A 20,263-nucleotide genomic window follows, 5' to 3' on the forward strand; every position below is an offset into this window, starting at 1 on the left:
CTGTTTTTTGTATTATTTCTCATTTGTTTCACAAAACAAATTTGCATCTTCAAAGTGGTAGGCATGTTGTGTAAATCAAATGATACAAACCCCCCAAAAATCTATTTTAATTCCAGGTTGTAATGCAACAAAATAGGAAAAATGCCAAGGGGGTGAATACTTTCGCAAGCCACTGTATTACAACACATTCTATATATTTGCCCATAGGGAAATCCAGTCTTTGCTACCCTCTTGTACATGTGGGAAATTACCTAATTCACCAAACTTTTTATTAGGTATTCCATTGACTGGAAAAGTGACCTGGACAGCTACTTTGACATTGATCCGGTGGAGGGAACGATTTCCACTAACGAACTCCTGGACAGAGAGAGTATCGCCCAGCACAATATCACCATTGTGGCCACCAAACTTAGTAAGTATGATGACAACAGATTGATCGTGATTCTTGTAGGTGTCACTGTTGCCTTTCTCTATTGTTATCTATGTGACGAATTTAAGTTGGATTTAATCAAGTCAATCCCATTTTGTGTGAGTCATTTATGGGTGACCGTAAAGCATGATGGCTCCTCTGGAGCGTATTTCATCAGGACATTGTCTCCTCTGGCGTATCCATCTTAACAGTCTCTTAAACTCTCTCTGCCTGACTCTTCATTCGTTACCCTCTATACATTTTCACTGCCTTCAAGTAATGGTGTTCCTTTCATGACTAAAGCATTTTAGGATCTGAGTTTTCTTGTTTGAATCATCTTATATTGACGATGAGGAAGAAATTGTCTGTTTTCAGTCACGTCACAAAAAAAAGAGGTTCTGTAAAGTCAAATATATGCATGATGGAGAGCCCTGCAGTGTTGATTTAAGAGTTAATTTACATCACTGTGATTTCAAGACATTCTATCAGAATAAATCGTTTTTTATGAAGGAAAGTGAAACAAATATCCATAGAAATAAGCAAATCCATCGTCATCAAGTCATCAAATCTGCTAAGAGCCATCAAAGTCATTATCTGGGAGGCAGGCTGGTGCTCAATCAAAATTACTCACGCTGTATTCTCATTAGGACGGACTGTGAAATAAGGGCCATTTAAAAGTTGAGCTGCTTTTATCGCCTTGGAAACTAGAATTAGTCACTTCCCCTCAAGGTCGTGTTGGGTGGGGGTGAAATGCTAATTCCTGTTTCTGGAGTGAGTGGAGGAATGGAAGGGGGGAGGGATAGAGAGCTGGAGGGTTGGAGGGATAAGGGGCTCAGGCCGTCATACTCATCATGTGAATCAGTGATTGTAATGTTTTTAGATGTTTTAGATGTTCGTCTGTCTGTCTCTTTTGTTATATTCACACATTGTGGATTAAAATTGTGTTGGGGGGCCAACCATGCTAATACTCATAACACATTATTACACTACCCTACGTATTTATTTGGACAGTGAAGCTAAAACTTTTAATTTGGCTCAACACAATAAAGGTGCAAGTTGTAACCTAATATGGTTCTTGAGATCAACGCCATAGGGGAACCATTTTAGGGTTTCTGAAGAACCATATAAAAATCCAAAAGCAGAAATGTTTTGGCCCTCCAGGACCGGAATTGAATAGCCCTGTGTTGGGTTTTAAGCCTTATTTATATATTTTAGAGTTACCAGTACCACCCGTGACTGGGTTTGCTAGTGACAAAGATATGGTTGTTTCATTCATTTCAATTTCTTGCTGTTGTCTAATCCCAAGTCAGATCCTAGGTGAATATACTGTCATTAAAATGTAATTATACAGTACAACACATTTAATAAGTCCTTATTTTGAGGGTCAAGTTCAACCCTAACACAGGGGAATTAAACTCAAGTTTCAGACCTGCAAGTCACATGATGTGTACTTCCTATTGAAATCCAGCCAGAGTGGGGAAATCTAATGTTTAGAATTTTTACTAACCATAACCTGCATACAGAATCACTGCCAGGGTTGGGAAGATATGGGACTACCTTAAACATCTAAACTGGAGCAACTATTTCAGTAATGGGTGCAAAAAGTCCCAAGTAAGTGAGATGCACAAAGATTATGCCCCCAAAACATGCTAACCTCTCACCATTACCAATAGCAGGGGAGGTTAGCATAAAGATATCTATGACAATCTAACTTTCTCACTCATCATTATTCATGAATCGTTCATGATTATCTGTAATCATGGTAGCTTCTACATTCATGTAGAACTGTTCAGAAACATACAGTGGCTTGCGAAATTATTCACCCCCTTGGCATTTTTCCTATTTTGTTGCCTTACAACCTGGAATTTCTGTGGGTTTGTATCATTTGATTTACACAACATGCTTACCACTTTTAAGATGCAAAATAGTTTTTATTGTGAAACAAAAAATAAATAAGACAAAAAAAACAGAACTTGAGCATGCATAACTATTCACCCCCCAAAGCCACTCTTGGGGTATGTCTCTATAAGCTTGGCACATCTAGCCACTGGGGCTTTTGCCCATTATTCAAGGAAAAACTGCTCCAGCTCCTTCAAGTTGTATGGGTTCCGCTGGTGTAGAGCAATCTTTAAGTCATACCACAGATTCTCAATTGGATTGTGGTCCAGGCTTTGACTAGGCCATTCCAAGACACTTACATGTTTCCCCTTAAACCACTTGAGTGTTGCTTTAGCAGTATGCTTAGGGTCATTGTCCTGTTGGAAGGTGAACCTCCGTCTCAGTCTCAAATCTCTGGAAGACTGAAACAGGTTTCCCTCAAGAATTTCCCTGTATTTAGCACCATCATTCCATCATTCCTTCAATTCTGACCAGTTTCCCAGTCCTTGCCGTTGAAAAACATTCCCACAGCATGATGCTGCCACCACCATAATTCACTGTTGGGATGGTGTTCGTGGGGTGATGAGAGGTGTTGGGTTTGCACCAGACATAACCTTTTCCTTGATGGCCAAAAGCTCAATTGTAGTCTCATCTGACCAGAGTAACCTTCTTCCACATATTTGGAGAGTCTCCCACATGCCTTTTGGCGAACACCAAACGTGTTTGCTTATTTTTTTCTTTAAGCAATGGCTTTTTTTCTGGCCAGTCTTCCATAAAGCCCTGCTCTGTGGAGTGTACATTTTAAAGTGGACAGATACACCAATCTCCACTGTGGAGCTTTGCAGCTCCTTCAGGGGTATCTCTGGTCTCTTTGTTACCTCTTTGATTAATGCCCTCCTTACCTGAATTTTGGTGTGCGGCACTCTCTTGGCAGGTTTGTTGTGGTGCCATATTCTTTCCATTTTTAATAATGGATTTAATGGTGCTCCCTGGGATGTTCAAAGTTTTGGATATGTTTTTATAACCCAGACCTGACCCACAACTTTGTCCCTGACCTGTTTGGAGAGCTCATTGGATCTTCATAGTGCCGCTTGCTTGGTGATGTGCCTTGCATAGTGGTGTTGCAGACTCTGAGGCCTTTCAGAACAGGTGTATATATACTGAGATCATGTGACAGATCATGTAACACTTAAATAAAGTCCACCTGTATGCAATCTAACTAATTATGTGATTTCTGAAGGTAATTGGTTGCAGCAGATCTTATTTAGGGGCTCGATAGCAAAGGGGTGAATACATATGCACGCACCTACTTTTCCGGCTTTTTACATTTTTTATTTTTTTAAACTTTGTTTTTTTCATTTCATTTGACCAATTTTGACGATTTTGTGTATGTCAATTACATGAAATCCAAATAAAAATCAATTTAAATGACAGGTTGTAATGCAGCAAAATAAGCAAAACGCCAAGGAGGATAAATACTTTTGCAAGGCACTGTAATATATTTCGTGATTTGATACCAGAGCTCAAATTGAAATCGCTAAGCAGTTTATTTCAAAGCAGTATGCTGATGCTTGTTTCGCTTTATCAGAAGCACGTGAGCACTGACGTCTGAAGCTTAATTTCGACTAACAACCACTTGATTGGTTTGGTATTGGTTTCGGTAGAAGACAAAAAGGCTACACTATGGCATGTGCGACGTCATCTATAATAGTGTGTCTGTTCTACATTTCTGGGACCAGCAGTGGCCACTAGTGTACACTGTGTTGATCAAATCCTAGAGTAATTATAATTTTTTTCCGACACAATTGGCTGGAAATGCTCAATGCTTCAGGAAGCTTCATTTCCCCATTACTAATTATATTCTTATTTACAATAAAAGTGACTCCAAAATGGAAGGATATATTATTTCCCGTTAATTTCTATTGTGCACAACAATCAGAAAAATAACCGAATGTTTCAAAATCAGACCACATTACCTGGAGGGATATTCACTCTCACGCTGAGTGGCGATTTTAGCATGCAAATCTTGGTGGGGCAAAAACAATTATATGTGGGATGCATGCCAGAAAAGCCACTACACAACACAACACTAAACAATACATTAATGTCTAATGGATCGGTGAATGGGACGGTTGAGCGGGACGCTTTCTCTCGCATTTCAAAGATGATGGAAAAAGAAAGAAAAAAAATGCATGTACTTTTCTTTGTATTATCTTTTACCAGATCTAATGTGTTATATTATCCTACATTAATTTCACATTTCCACAAACTTCAAAGTGTTTCTTTCAAATGGTATCAAGAAAATGCATATCCTTGCTTCAGGTCCTGAGCTACAGGCAGTTAGATTTCGGTATGTCATTTTAGGTGGACATTTAAGAGGTTTTAATTGCACTATAATGGTGACAAACCATGCCCACAAACTGTTAGGGCCTACATAAAGCTGTCACAACAGCAGAGTCCCAACAACAATCCCAACACCTTACCACTGCTACACCTGCCTATCAGTGGAGCCTTGTCTGGCAGAAAAACAGTTAATTCAGCTTTTTTTTAACATAGCTTATATGGCTGACATTGAGATGTACAAACTATGACATAAGGGGACAACAAGCGGATAAGAGGCAATCAGTAATTTCAATTAAGACATTAATGAGCGAGCTAGGATGAAAGTAGTCAATATAACTATTTGTCAGCACTTTTAAAATGTACAGCGACAGAATTCAGAACATGGGCCGTTCTTAGATTGTTCTCCCTGTACACCAAGTCAGAACGTAGGATAAATAAAGGGGGCATATAAGCAGAAAATGAAAGCTCTTACAATATTTGATGATCACATTTCTCGAAAACAGGTTATAGGCTACATGTGCACCACCAAGTCAGAACAGTAGACGAAATTAAGAGGTGAAAATAGACCAAATGATTAGGGTGAGGCACATGGGTTACTAACAGCTTACTACACAACCTACACATAGTATTACTTTCTTAGCTACAGTACACATATCTCCCTGGCATATTGCATAATTTATGCAGCAGCATACAAGACACTTTGGGACTCACCTTGTTGTGCAAATTTTGTCATTAAACTTTGTCATCAAAGTCTGGAATTCTCTAGATTTATGGTGCTTTCAAGACAACTGGGAACTCCAAAAAAAAAGGTTGAATCATGTCAGTAATCTTCAGGTCGTAGCTCTAGAAAGAGGACCGAGTTCCCGATTCTGAGTTGGATGAAAGTTCAGAGCTAATTTTTCCTGAGTTCCCAGTTTTCTTGAACTCACAAAAGTCAGATTTTGCAGTTCCAAGTTAACAGTTGTTTTGCGAGCGGCAAAAATCATGCTTCATGATGGCCAATGTTAAATGTTTATCATTTTAATCTAGGAACATCAACCCTTAATCTTAGACTTGTGACCACACAGCCACTCCATTAAATAGCAGGCTAATTATTGCATTGCAATGCTTGCAGTTAGCCACTGATTCCTTTTAAACCACTCATTGTTGAATTTGCGATTTCCAACTTGTTGTGGAATGTTTTTGTCCAATGGCTGATGAGCATCAATTTTATGTATAATTTCTCTTCATTATTTCTCTTCCTATGACAATGATTTAAAAGGATTTGCCAGTAGATTGTTGACTTTATTCATGATGATGAATGCTAGCTAAGATTTTTTTAAATTATAACTAGGGAAGTCAGTTAAGAACAAATTCTTATTTTCAATGATGGCCTAGGACCAGTGGGTTAACTGCATTGTTCAGGGGCAGAACGACAGATTTTTAACTTGCCAGCTTGGGGATTTGATCTTGCAACCTTTCCGTTACTAGTCCAAGACTCTGACCACTAGGCTACCTGCCACCCAACAGTATGATAGTGGCATGATCAGTCCAATCAATGCTACTGATGATACAGTATAAAGTGATTAGACGTAATTTTATCTGTGGCCAATGACCTTGAGCCTTCTTCATTGGGCACTTCTAATGTAACTTTATGGCAGCACACAAGGGTCTTGAATTCTTTAGCTCTACCCTTAGACTTGACGGTGACATAGTGTCCTCATGAGTGACAGAACACTGAGCCAATCACGGTGCAATTCTCCGTATTTTCTGCTGGCTTGCCACATCACCACAGAAAGCACTGAGCTAGGCTGAAACACCTGCATTTTGGAGCTGTCTTACTCAAGAAAACAAAAAAAAGAGACCATGTTTGTATGTGGCTTTATTCTCTCAATTATATATTTCTTTACATTGATTACAAACTGATATGTGAAACAAATTAATGCCAAAATAACATGCAAAACAGTTAAACCCCCCCCCACAAATTAATGTAGGGATCAAAACAGTTGGAGCTCAAACTGAAAGTCACGACCCCAACTCTTCAGATAGGCTGCTGCCAATACATTGCACCCACTGCTATGCGAATGCACATGAGATGTTGAAAGCAATTTAGAAGCTTTATTATTATTAGAAAATTATTATAAATTTTTTTAAATCACATTTATCTGTCAAATTCATTATTTGATATCAGAAAAACTTAAGGGAATTGGTTGAATGAACCAAAGCATAACTTTTTACGAGAGAGAGAGAGAGAGAGAGCGAATATAGCCTAACTTCTTTTGTGGGGATTGCTGCAAGTATTTCCTAGCAATGCTCTTCTATTATACAAGAGGGAATGGTAGATAGTTGTACTATCTAGAGATCAAGGGTTAAAATCCTGATGTTATACATGCTTTTATTTTCCCACGCTTAGATTTCTGTAACTCTTTGTGTACATGTCTCAGTCAGAAATCTCTCCATCGTATACAGTTAGTTCAAAATGATAAAGCTTATAACAGGCACCAGAAATGTAACCATATCACACCTATTTTTGCCTATCTACACTTATTACCAGTCCCTTTTAGAATAGATTTTACCTTTGATTAATATTTAAAGTTTGGCTTGGTTTAGCCCCATCCTATATCTCAGATATTGTATCTCCCTACGAGCCAGGACGCAGGGCGCACTGTCGAGCCAGGACGCACTGTTGACGATTCCAAAGTCTAGGTTGAAATGAAAGGGGACTAGGCATTTGCCATTAAGGCCCCAGACTTTGGATGGTCTGTCAGAGGAGATCAGGCTTGCAGATTCAGTGCCTCTTTTTAAATCCCTACTGTAGACACACTTTTAAAGATGCTATTAATGTGTGATTTCAATGTATGATTTTAATTAGCTATCTTTTTTCCTTCTCTTTCCTTCTGTCTATGTTTCTTTGTTTGGACTTTTTTTAAATGATTTTATCATGTGAAGCACTTTGTTCCTTGTATTGACAAGCGCTTTTCAAATACAGTTATTATTCTAATTACTACATTGATTTTAATAACTAAACTATTGCACCATCTAGTGGGGAAACCATTGTGTCACGTGCTAAAGTGAAAGAACCATTCACCAAATTGGATAGAATGAGGTTTCCCTTGCAGTTCCATGAATGATATAAATACCATTTATTTATATTATTTAGCGACCTCTATTTGATTGTAAATATCGTTTACAATACAACAGGCCTTACAAGTCTTGCTTCCTGAAAGGAAGCAATTCACCTCTCATAGAAATAGTCTTTAATAGACATAATTCTCAAAATATGTTTTGTTCATTCTATTTTGATGGTTCCGTTGCTCAATGTTCTGGGTCAAAGAGGGCCAAGAGAAAACCCTTGACAGATAAAAAGATCACAGAGACGGAGAGATGAAATGTCCACAAATTCTGCCAGCGGAGTATGAGTGTTGTCGGTGCGATCAGAGAGAGAAGCAAATCTCGTACTCAGTGTCATTTTTCCTTCAGTGAAGAAGATTGCTTTTTCCATCAAGGTCACACACAGGTCTCTAGCTGAGCCTTAGCTGCATCTCTGATTCCCCCGAGGAGGGGAGGAGGGCCATCCACCACTCAACGCACCCATCCCTATAAGCCTCCACTGCAAAGCTTAGCCTATCCCCCCACTTCATAACCATCAAGTCTACCTTCACGTCTGCCTCGCACTACGAAAAAATGTATTTCCTCCAGTGCCCCAGCTGTATAGATATGTTGTATAAAAAGCACATATTCTGGTAAAAGCAGTTTAAACTGGCATAAGAGAATTCAGAGGTAGAATCGTTTGAACAATCTTTACGCAAATAATGAGTTCAAGTATAGCTATCAACCTTCAGTCATGCTGTGTCTATTGTTCATGGAATAGAGTCTTCTGTTTTTAGATTCCCTGAAGGAACAGATTTATGTAAAGAGGCAATCAGCAGTAGAAACAATAACAAAGCATTCTTCCCCACCCTTGTTCAGTAAAAACCTGAGGGATGGGGCTGGAGAAATGTAACCACTCTCAAATTCATAGACAGTGATATGGATGAAAGGACTGACCTTACATGATATCAAAATAATAGTTTTAACCATGTTTTGAGGCTATATGGTGTTTGTTTACATTGACTTTGTTTACAAACAATGGAGTAAAACAAGCCTATATTAGCCTACATTTCTCTTTCAATTTGTAAGTTGCTCTGGATAAGAGCGTCTGCTAAATGACTTAAATGTAAATGTAAATTAGTTGTTCTGATGGTGTATGGCAGTTGAACTAGGCTCATGTATGGCAGTTGAACTAGGCTCAACTAGGCTTGATTTAGAAACTGCTGATTGCCCCTTTAAAAGATACTGTCTTCATATATTATTTTCCAATGCATTGACACTTTTAAGGAATCCATCAGGCATCTGAGAACTTACACGTAAACCACAATGATCACGTTGTGTGTGCGCCAGCGCTGCACATTAAATTTACACATACATGCTGCTAGAACTGCCCCGGTAAACTGTAAGTGCTGTTATTGTGAAGTGGAAACTTCTAGGAGCAACAATGGCTCCGCTGCGAAGTGGGTCGGCCACAAAAGCTCACAGAACGGGACCGCCGAGCGCTGAAGCGCACAGTGTTCCAAACTGCTACTAGAAGCAAGGTCGGCACAATAACTGTTTTGTTGGGAGATTCATGAAATGGGTTTCTGTGGCTGAGCAGTCGCACACAAGCCTAAGATCACCATGAGCAATGCCAAGCACCGGCTTGAGTGGTGTAAAGCTCACTACCATTGGACTCTGGAACAGTGGAAACGTGATGCCTGGAGTGATGAATGACGCTTCACCATCTGGCAGTCCGACGGACAAATCTGGGTGTGGCGGATGGCAGGAGCACTCTACCTGCCCCAATGCATAGTGGCAACTGTAAAGTTTGGTGCAGGAGGAATAATGGTCTGGGGCTGTTTTTCATGGTTCGGGCTAGGCCCCTTAGTTACAGTGAAGGGAAATCTTAATGCTACAGCATACAATGACATTCTAAACGATTCAGTGCTTCCAACTTTGTGGCAACTGTTTGGGGAAGCCCCCTCCCCTGTTTCAGCATGACAATGCCCCCATGCACAAAGTGAGGTCCATACAGAAATGGTTTGTCAAGATCGATGTGGAAGAACTTGACTGGCATGCACAGAGCCCTGACCTCAACTCCATCAAACACGTTTGGGATGAATTGGAACGCCGACCACGAGCCAGGCCTAATCGCCCAACATCAGTGCCCGACCTCACTAACGCTCTTGTGTCTGAATGATGCATGTCCCCGCAGCAATGTTCCAACATCTATTGGAAAGCCTTCCCAGACGAGTGGGAAGGCTGTTATAGCAGCAAAGGGGGACCAGCTCGATATTAATGCCCGTGATTTTGGAATGAGATGTTCGACGAGCAGCTGACCGAATACTGTTGGTCATGTAGATATGCCCCCAATTGACAACATACAGATACATACAAACACCTGCTCAGATATACCTGTTCTCACCCCTATATCCACTGCCTGCACTACTCTTCCCCACATGTCCTCAAATTGCACCATTTTGTTCCTCTCCGTCACCCAATATTTAGATGATGAAGTATATGATTTTTCCATTGTCTTAATGATGGAGGATTGATTGATTAAGTTAAGTATACGTTTTTTCAAGATAATTAAAGAGAAGAGTATCGTCCAACCCATCGGTTAGATGGGCAGCAGGTAGCCTAAAAATCTGTCGTTCTGCCCCTGAACAAGGCAGTTAACCCACAGTTCCTAGGCCGCCATTGAAAATAAGAATTTGTTCTGAACTGATTTGCCTAGTTAAATAAAAAGTATCACTGCACCCTCATATGACATGTTGTGAAATATGCAGACAGATGATTAAAATTGAATTTACATTGTAATACTTCTAACACCCAATTTTCTAACTCCTCCCATAATTTTTGGGCTTCATAGCATTCCCAGAATGCATGGTTTATTGAGTCATATTTAGTTTTACACTTAAGACATGACTCTAGAATTATGCTGTAACATTTGTGAATTGTTTAATAAATTGTATAACGCATTCCATACATTAGATTATACTGGATTAAGCGTACATTTTCGTTAACTGTAAAGTTCTTTGTTTTGTTCCAACATTCCCTCTTTCTTTTTCCAATATCAGTTATTTTTAAGCCTTGGGGTTTTGATATTTTAACCTGCATGTCATGATCCGGTTGTGGATGGACAGAATCAACATGTGGGCGGATGCACCCGGGTGGCCGTGTGTAGTCATCATTTTACCATTTGCCAATTCTAAGACTGCAGTGCATATTACAACCACATGATGTCAGGATTGTAAAATCAATGGGGAATTGTCTCTTACACAGTTTTGTCTCTTCATTAATGTACTAACCCACAGGCAAGCACAATGAAACTCATTAGAAACGTTTATAACTGTTCATTGTTGTTTATTGTGTGATTTTGACTCTTCAGATAGCCCAGTGCTGACCAGTAGAGTGGCTGTCACCGTTCATGTACTGGATGTCAATGAGTTTCCCCCTGAACTAGCCATCCCTTACGAGAGCTTTGTGTGTGAAAATGCCAAAGTAGGCCAGGTAAGTGAACGTGTGTCTGAGCGTGTGGGCGTGCGTGTCTGCGTGTGTCACCTTGATGTATGCTCAGAGGCACTGTCTCATTAAAGGTGCCGTATTGATAAAAAGGTCAGTTGGGAATTTTGAAAACAACAACCATGAATAAAATGCTAATAGTGAAGGGAAGGATGACTGATTCACAGTAATAGTATGAGCGCCCACACAGAGAGGCTACGTACCAAATGCACTGCTTTTGACCAAGGACCATAGGGATATGAACCAGTAAAAATAGAACCATTAAAATATAATTTTCAGCTGTGTATAATATGCCTTTAAATTATGATTTAAAACCACATAAATCATATAAAACAAAGGTATATTACCATGCATAGCACAGGTATCATTGTATCAACGTTTTGCATATTGCTAAAACTTATTTTAGCTAATGTAGGGGGCATGGTGTGCTTTCCACATCAGCAACCAAGTGTACATTCCAGATTAAATATTTGGATGCAGCGGAGTCTCTGCCTGTATGCATTATAAACCACTTGTGCCTACAAATTAGCCTATTAGCAAACATCTCCATGCATGTGCCGACAGAGCTCCTTTGGCGGTTTAACAAATAGCTAGAAAGACTATCCCATCACACACTGAAGAAGCGTTGCTTATCCTTACCCATGCCTTGATCAATGAACCGTTATTTTTAAAAGTCCTTAACAATCATGCAAAATAGCCTTTTGAGTGACTAGAACATTACACAATATTTCTTCCAGATAGAAAATACTTTTTCTCTCATGTCAAACTACCAGGAAGTCTGAAAAGACAGATTGAAGGGGCGGGGAGCTACTGTAGTAGGCCGAATCAGTGTGGAGCTCACCTTGGGGTTGTCTCATTTGGGCAAAATACCGTCCTCCATCCTCTGTCCATCACCCAGAAACCGATATGTGGTTAAGTGGTCGAGAATTGTATCAGTTTATTAGTAGGCAAACAAACGAGTGTCCTCCCTTCCTTGATAGCCATCTTTCATTGAGGATACTCACAAGTGTCCTAATGCAGAAAAGTTTTGAAATCTGCCACACCTCCTTCGAATCAACTTTTGTTTTGTAAGAGGAGAAAAACATACACAACTCACTTTAAACATTTATTTTGGAATCCACCCCTCTAACAGTAATTTGCCTAATGATGTGTGAGTGGAGAAGGACCATCTCATTTCAAGCAAGTGCATTTCCATCCACGTTCACTCTCCTCGCCAACTCTCCTCGATTAACTTTGACCTTTTTCTATCCTCGCCAACTCTCCTCGATTAACTTTGACCTTTTTCTAAAGGACACGAGAGATGACGGAGGAGAGAGGTCGCAGGAGGTGAGCAAATCTATGTGATGAAAGGTCTTTGACTGGCGGTTCTTTAATAACGCTTATGTCAAGCAACATGGACGCAGTGAGCAGTGTTGCAGTGAGATTATCTCAAGCAAATTTGCTGATACACAAAGCAACTCAAACAACATTGAAATTGCATGCAACATCCAATCCTGTCATACATCACGGTTTCACAAATTATGTGTTTATTCAACTGTTTGGTTATTGTAACAGCATCAATATTGACAAAATGTTAGCTGTATAATTTTGCTAGCGAGCCCAAATGGAATTGTCAGCAATGTATATCAAGCTAATTGTTAGTTCAGGTTAGACAACTTCCGTTGAAATGTCACAGGGTGAGGTAGCAGCACTTTTCAATAAATATATACAGACTGTCAATGATGTCAAAGAGTTTGTATCCATTTTCAGTTAGGCATGTCCCTTAATATAATTATGTCTACATCAGAGTTTTGGGCAACCCACTTTTGTTTCTTGCTGGCTGAAGACCTTGTTAGCCAGATTCTAGCTTACACCAGACACAGATAAAAGCAGAAAACTACGTTTCTTTGCCTTACATAAATAGGGGAAACCTAAATTATATTTGCTGACACGCTGCAGTCATATTTTGGCACCAGTAGACTAGCTAGCTACATATACAGTTGAAGTCGGAAGTTTACATACACTAAGGTTGGAGTCATTAAAACGTAGTTTTCCACCACTCCACAAATTTCTTGTTAACTTCTCTTGGGTAGTGGGCGGCATTCGGATGAAAAGAGTGCCCAAATTAAACTGCCAGCTACTCATCCCCAGAAGATAAGTTATGCATGTTATTAGTAGATTTCGATATATATTTTTTTGAGGTCACTCTCTTTTCAGTGAGATTTCATTGGGAAATCAGATTTCTAAGGGACCTTCTTGCAGTTCCTACCGCTTCCACTGGATGTCAACAGTCTTTAGAAATTGGTTGAGTTTATTCCTTTGTGTAATGAAGAAGTACGGCCATCTTGAAGGAGGGTCACACAAAGTGTTCTGTTTGTTAGAAGCGCGTGACCAGAAAGCTAGCTACAGTTGGTTTTAATCTTGTATTGAACACAGATCATCCCGTCTTCAATTTTATTGATTATTTACGTTAAAAAATACCTAAAGTTGTATTACAAAAGTAGTTTGAAATTTTTGGGCAAAGTTTACAGGTAACCTTTGAGATATTTTGTAGTCACGTTTCACAAGTTGGAACTGTTTTTTTTCTGGATCAAACGCGCCAAATAAATGGAAATTTGGGATATATATCGACGGAATTAATCGAATAAAAGGACGGCATGAATTATGAGGTTATTTCTGCGTTTTGTGTCGCGCCTGCAGGGTTGAAATATGCTTCTCTCTCTTTGTTTACAATGGTGCTATCCTCAGATAATAGCATCGTTTGCTTTCGCCGAAAAGCCTATTTGAATTCTGACATGTTGGCTGGATTCACAACCAGTGTAGCTTTAATTTGGTATCTTTCATGTGTGATTTAATGAAAGTTAAATTTTTATAGTAATTTTTAGAGCATTAATTTGAATTTGGCGCTCTGCATTTTCTCTGGCTTTTTGCCAAGTGAGACAGTAGCGTCCCATTTAAACTCAGATTTTTGGACATACATATGAACTTTACCGAACAAAACATACATGTATTGTGTAACATGAAGTCCTATGAGTGTCATCTGATAAAGATCATCAAAGGTTAGTGATTAATTCTATCTCTATTTCTGCTTTTTGTTACTCCTCTCTTTGGCTGGAAAAATGGCTGTCTTTTTATGTGACTTGGCTCTAACCTAACATAATCGTTTGGTGTGCTTTCATCGTAAAACCTTTTGAAATCGGACACTGGCTGGATCTACAACAAGAGTATCTTTAAAATTGTGTAAAATACTTGTATGTTTGAGGTATTTATATGATGGGATTTCTGTTTTGAATTTGGCACCCTGCAGTTTCACTGGCTGTTGACGAGGTGGGACGCTACTGTCCCACATACCCTAGTGAGGTTAACAAACTATAGTTTTGGCAAGTCGGTTAGGACATCTACTTTGTGCATGACACAGGTAATTTTTCCAACAATTGTTTAGACAGATTATTTCACTTATAATTCACTGTATCACAATTCCAGCGGGTCAGAAGTTTACATACACTAAGTTGACTGTGCCTTTAAACAGCTTGGAAAATTCCCGAAAATCATGTCATGGCTTTAGAAGCTTCTGATAGGCTAATTGACATCATTTGAGTCATTTGGAGGTGTATCTGTGGATGTATTTCAAGTCCTACCTTCAAACGCAGTGCCTCTTTGCTTGACATCAAGGGAAAATCAAAAGAAATCTGCCAAGAACTCTGAAAAAAAAATGTAGACCGCCATAAGTCTGGTTTATCCTTGGGAGCAATTTCCAAACGCCTGAAGGTACCACGTTCATCTGTACAAACAATAGTATGCAAGTATTAACACCATGGAACCACGCAACCGTCATACCGCTCAGGAAGGAGCAGCATTTTGTCTCCTAGAGATGAACGTACGTCGGTGCGAAAGTGCAAATCAATTCCAGAACAACAGCAAAGGACCTTGTGAAGATGATGGAGGAAACAGGTCCAAAAGTATCTACAGTATATCCACAGTAAAACGAGTCCTATATCGACATAACCTGAAAGGCCGCTCAGCAAGGAAGAAGCCACTGCTCCACAACTGCCATAAAAAAGCCAGACTACGGTTTGCAACTGCACATGGGTACAAAGATCATACTTTTTGGAGAAATGTCCTCTGGTCTGATGAAACAAAAATAGAACTGTTTGGCCATAATGACTATCATAATGTTTGCAGGAAAAGGGGGAGGCTTGCAAGTCGAAGAACACCATCCCGACCGTGAAGCATGGGGGTGGCAGCATCCTCTTGTGGGGGTGCTTTGCTGCAGGAGGGACTGGTGCACTTCACAAAATAGATGGCATCATGAGAATGGAAAATGATGTGGATATATTGAAGCAACATCTCAAGACATCATTCGGGAAGTTAAAGCTTGATCGTAAATGGGTCTTCCAAATGGACAATGACCCCAAGCATACATCCAAAGTTGTGGCAAAATGGCTTAAGGACCACAAAATCAAGGTATTAGAGTGGCCATCACAAAGCCATGACCTCAATCCTAAAGAACATTTGTGGGCAGAACTGAAAAATCATGTGCGAGCAAGGAGGCCTACAAACCTGACTCGGTTACACCAGCTCAGTCAGGACGAATGGGCCAAAATTCACCCAACTTGTGGGAAGTTTGTGAAAGGCTACCCAAAACTTTTGACCCAAGTTAAACAATAAAGGAAATGCTACCTAATACTAATTGAGTGTATGTAAACTTCTGACCCACTGGGAATGTGATGAAAGAAATAAAAGCTGAAATAAATCATTCTCTCTACTATTATTCTGACATTTCACATTCTTAAAATAACGTGGTGATCCTAACTGACCTAAGACAGGGAATTTTTACTAGGATTAAATGTCAGGAATTGTGAAAAACTGAGTTTAAATGTATTTGGATAAGGTGTATGTTAACTTCTGACTTCAACTGTATAAATGTCCCTCTGTGATAACATCTTCTGCGATGTTGGTTACAAAGCTGTACATATTTAAATTAGGTAGAGAATTATACTTCCATTGGTGTATTAAATGTAGACTTTTATGATGTCACAAAAAGCCTTTAATAATCCCGCCTCCATTCTACCTCCTGAATCCAAGTGTTTGACATGGGGGAGGGGACCAGTAATTTTATGATCGTACATTATCAATGTAGAAGCAACAATCATGTTCCATACTTTGGTAGTCCTGGTTTCATCTAAATATCATCACATTTCCATACTAGTACTTTTCACAGCAAGATTACGCCAGGTTTTTACTCATAGCTGGTCGGCGATAAAGAATTGAAGGTCTTCTTTTGTAAGAGCCATCACAAGTCCCCCTTGATGGTTAGTTGCACTCACATTGCCTTCCAAAATACAGACAAAGCACTTATAGTACAGTACAGGTATTCTGAAGCAGATCACACTGTGCAGCTGCAACCTCCCCTGAACAGTCATCTATAACCAGGGATGTATTCAAGTGAGAAAACCAAGAGAGATACATTTCCAGGTGAAAGCAGGGAGGAAGGCTACGGGACAAACACCCTGTTTCAACATTCTCAGCAAAATAGATTAAGCAGAGAAAAACCATTGTCATAAACACACTTGAATGCTTTCTGAGATAAAGAGGGTAGAGTTTAGTGAGGCAGTGGGCAGCCTCCCAAACTGAAGCCCCATGCACAGAGAGGAGAGTTGCGATGCGAGGAGAGGAAGCGAGGAGAGTAGGTGAGGAGCCGAAGAGAGGAGGCGAGGATAAACAACCTCCCATTGAGATCATAACCCTGTGCACTGATTGATGTTTAGAAAGAGTGTTAATTAATTTTCTCTTACAGATATGTCCCTGTTCAGTTCACCCGCATGTATAGATCACTTCGTGCCCAGATTTTTCCCAATTCACAATGATAATAGATCTAGGTTTTATTGGTGCATAGATTTAGGAAAGTACGGTATGTTCACTCTGAGGGTACTGATAAAATGCTGCACGTGGCAGGTCTTTATAATTTTATTTATAAATCATGGCTTTATGTCTAATAAATCACACATTTTTTTAATGAAAATAACTACAAATATATATTTTTTAATCATTTATTTTCCCTGAGCCCCTTTTTGACACTGAAATATGCAATCTAATCTATATTTACTGCACTGCATCTATAATCTTGTTGCTAGCCCAAAAAATATGTACAAATACAACAATTTCTTGATGTAGTTTTTTATGAGTCATGGAACTTAAAGGAACTTGAGTTTATTGTGTCTAGACGATACTAAAATAACGATCTCAACAGCCATGCAATCCTTTGATGATTCTCTTACAGTATTCAAATGTTTTTCTCTCTCAGGTCATTCAAATATTCAGTGCAAAGGACCAGGATCTACCACAAAGTGGTCATAAGTTCTCCTTCAAACCATCAGAGAGGGACATCAACAACAAGAACTTCACTATCCAAGACTTTGGAAGTGAGTTACAGTATCTTGACCAGGTTTCTGACACTGTGCCAGTGAGGAAGAAAAAGTAGTCCACATAGTGAAGAAGCATGATGATAGCGCCTAACATATTTCTAGGTGATACAGGGAATCATTACACCTGCTACAAGGTCACATCAGTCTCCTTTAGACATATGTCGTTACGAGTACCTGATAGATAGTGTTATCATATAACCCAAGAAAAGTACTGGATATTTGTATTAATTTTGTGCAGCAGCCATAGCCATCACCAATGGGAGTCAACTATCTAAAATATTCATACATGAGTACTGTTGTGTCAATTTTATATGATTTAGAATATGTTGTCATATATACTTAGCAAAAATATATATGCAACAACTTCAAATATGTTAATGAGTTACAGTTCATAGAAGGAAATCAGTCAATTGAAATACATTCATTAGGCCCAAATCTATTGATTTCACATGACTGGGCAGGGGTGGAGCCATGGGTGGGCCTGTGAGGGCATAGGTCCACCCACTTAGGAGCCAGGCCCAGCCAATCAGAATAAGTTTTTCCCCACAAAAGGGCTTTATTACAGAACATTTCAGGGATCTTTTATTTCAGCTCATGAAACTTGGGACCTACACTTTACATGTTGCATTTATATTTTTGTTCAGTGTAGTATATTCTCAGAAAGGTCTCTTTCCAATGGGCATATTGCAAAATACACCCTTTGAAGACGGGTGTGAGTATGACCCATTGCAGTATGAAGCTGTGGAAAGGAATGCATTTGTCAACCTTGGAGAGCGACCCGGCCTGAACCCCTGATCCAGATTTACCTTTTGGACACAGAGCCTCACAGCTTTCCGCCCTGCCGTCACTGTGCCAACAGACACAATCTCCAGATACAGGGAGGAGATCTGATGCGCAGGGACAAGGCATTCAAAGCACCAAAGGCGAAGTCTAGCAAAGCAAGAGAAAATAGAAAAAACACATTCTGCCTCCAAAATGGAACCCTGTTCCCTTTATAGTGCACTATTCAAGTAGTGCACTATAAAATGAAAGGGTGCCATTTGGAACAAACCCATAATCTGTGCATAACATGTAAGGTGTGTTGAGACACCTTGACCCTTCTGTCAGGAAAAAGTCCCTGGCGTTGTCAGAGGAACAAACCAATCTTGACAGGGGTCAGACAGTCTAGCCACACTGGTCAGGTCTGGGGCTGGTCCCACCTGACACATTGCCCTGTTCCTGAGAAACCCTGTCCAGGTCTATTCCTCTGACCAACTTCACACCTGCTCCAGCACCACCCCAACGCAACCTTACTTTCTTAGTACATGATTACCTTACTCTCCTTAGCAGGCCACATGGTTCCTTTATTCTTAATCATTGTTTAACCTTCTAGTTTCCTAGAGTTATGTCAGATGAATGAACACATAGAAAACACAAAAGTTCCCCAGCACATTCTGTTGTGGTGGATAAGGGTCTAAGGCTGCCATGTTGTCCCGGAGGCAGTTTCAACATTTTGACTTGCTGGCTGAGGTAACGTCAGGTCACCTTTGTTCAAGAGAAGGGACAGAAAACAACCAACTCATAACATTTCTGATGTAATTTCCAACAGGACTACACAGGTTCAGTAAAAGCATGATCATTGTCTCATTGTATAGGCTAGTGTATCCCGAATAGTCATTTGTAGTTAAATTTGTTTCTTTCTGTTCCAGATAACACAGCGGGGATAGTGACTCTGCGGAGCGACTTCCGACGGCGTTCCCAGGAGATCTACTTCCTTCCTGTGGTGATCCAGGACAGCGGCTACCCCGTCCAAAGCAGTACGGGCATCCTGACCATCCGTGTGTGTGGCTGCGAGTCGGATGGATCGCTCCTCACCTGCAGTGCAGAGGCCATCTTCCTCCCAGTGGGGCTGAGTACAGGGGCCCTGATAGCCATACTCCTCTGCATTGTCATTCTTCTGGGTGAGTCATTTATTATGCCTCATTCACTCCTTCTAGTCATTGAATGTGTGATGGAGTTTATCCCTTTAAGGCCAACCCTGGGCGTCAACCAACATTCACAAAAACACTAACATACTCACAAAGCAGTGCCATAACCACTAGACTAACCACCACCATAGTCAGTATATTATCATTCTATTGGGTGAGTATTGAGTAATTTACCCTTGTGGTAGGTCCTACTCAGTTATGACTGTGTAATGTTTTATTGTATGACTGAGTACTGGGGCTTTGATAGCCATCCTCCTGTGCATTGTCATTATACTGGGTGAGTCATTTACAGCTAGGGTACGTCCTCCTAATCAGTAATGACTATGTAACAGATCAGCGTGTGTCCCTGTACGGCGACACAGGACACAAACTCACAATAGCTCTGTATAGTTTAAGTTCTTTCTAAGCCAGGGGAGGGGGGTTCTAAGCTAACATATTGAATTATCTTAATAAACCAATTAAGCAAATTTGAGCAGTCTTGATACAACATTTTGAACAGAAATGCAATGGTTCATTGAATCAGTCTAAAACTTTGCACATATACTGCTGCCATCTAGTGGCCAAAATCTAAATTGAGCCTAACCTGGAATAGTACGTTATGGCCTTTCTCTTGCGTTTCAAAGATGACGGGAGAAAAGAATAATAATGCGCATGTTTTTTTATTTGTATTATCTTTTACCAGATCT

General features: G+C 39.9%; 1 protein-coding gene across 2 annotated transcripts in view; it reads left to right on the forward strand.

Annotated features, from left to right (window-relative positions):
- LOC129822822 (cadherin-12-like) overlaps nt 1-20,263 on the forward strand; it is a 232,722-nt gene that overhangs the window by 200,063 nt on the left and 12,396 nt on the right. The window contains exons 8-12 of one of the 2 annotated variants that reach the window (XM_055881255.1): nt 276-412; nt 11,073-11,194; nt 12,497-12,532; nt 17,490-17,607; nt 19,299-19,550. In XM_055881255.1, the coding sequence (XP_055737230.1) occupies nt 276-412; nt 11,073-11,194; nt 12,497-12,532; nt 17,490-17,607; nt 19,299-19,550 (665 nt within the window). The remainder of the gene's footprint in view (nt 1-275; nt 413-11,072; nt 11,195-12,496; nt 12,533-17,489; nt 17,608-19,298; nt 19,551-20,263) is intronic. The other variant, XM_055881256.1, reaches the window with a different exon arrangement.

This window comes from Salvelinus fontinalis, chromosome 25 (assembly GCF_029448725.1).
Source record: "Salvelinus fontinalis isolate EN_2023a chromosome 25, ASM2944872v1, whole genome shotgun sequence".
In the NCBI taxonomy this organism is placed as follows: domain Eukaryota; kingdom Metazoa; phylum Chordata; class Actinopteri; order Salmoniformes; family Salmonidae; genus Salvelinus; species Salvelinus fontinalis.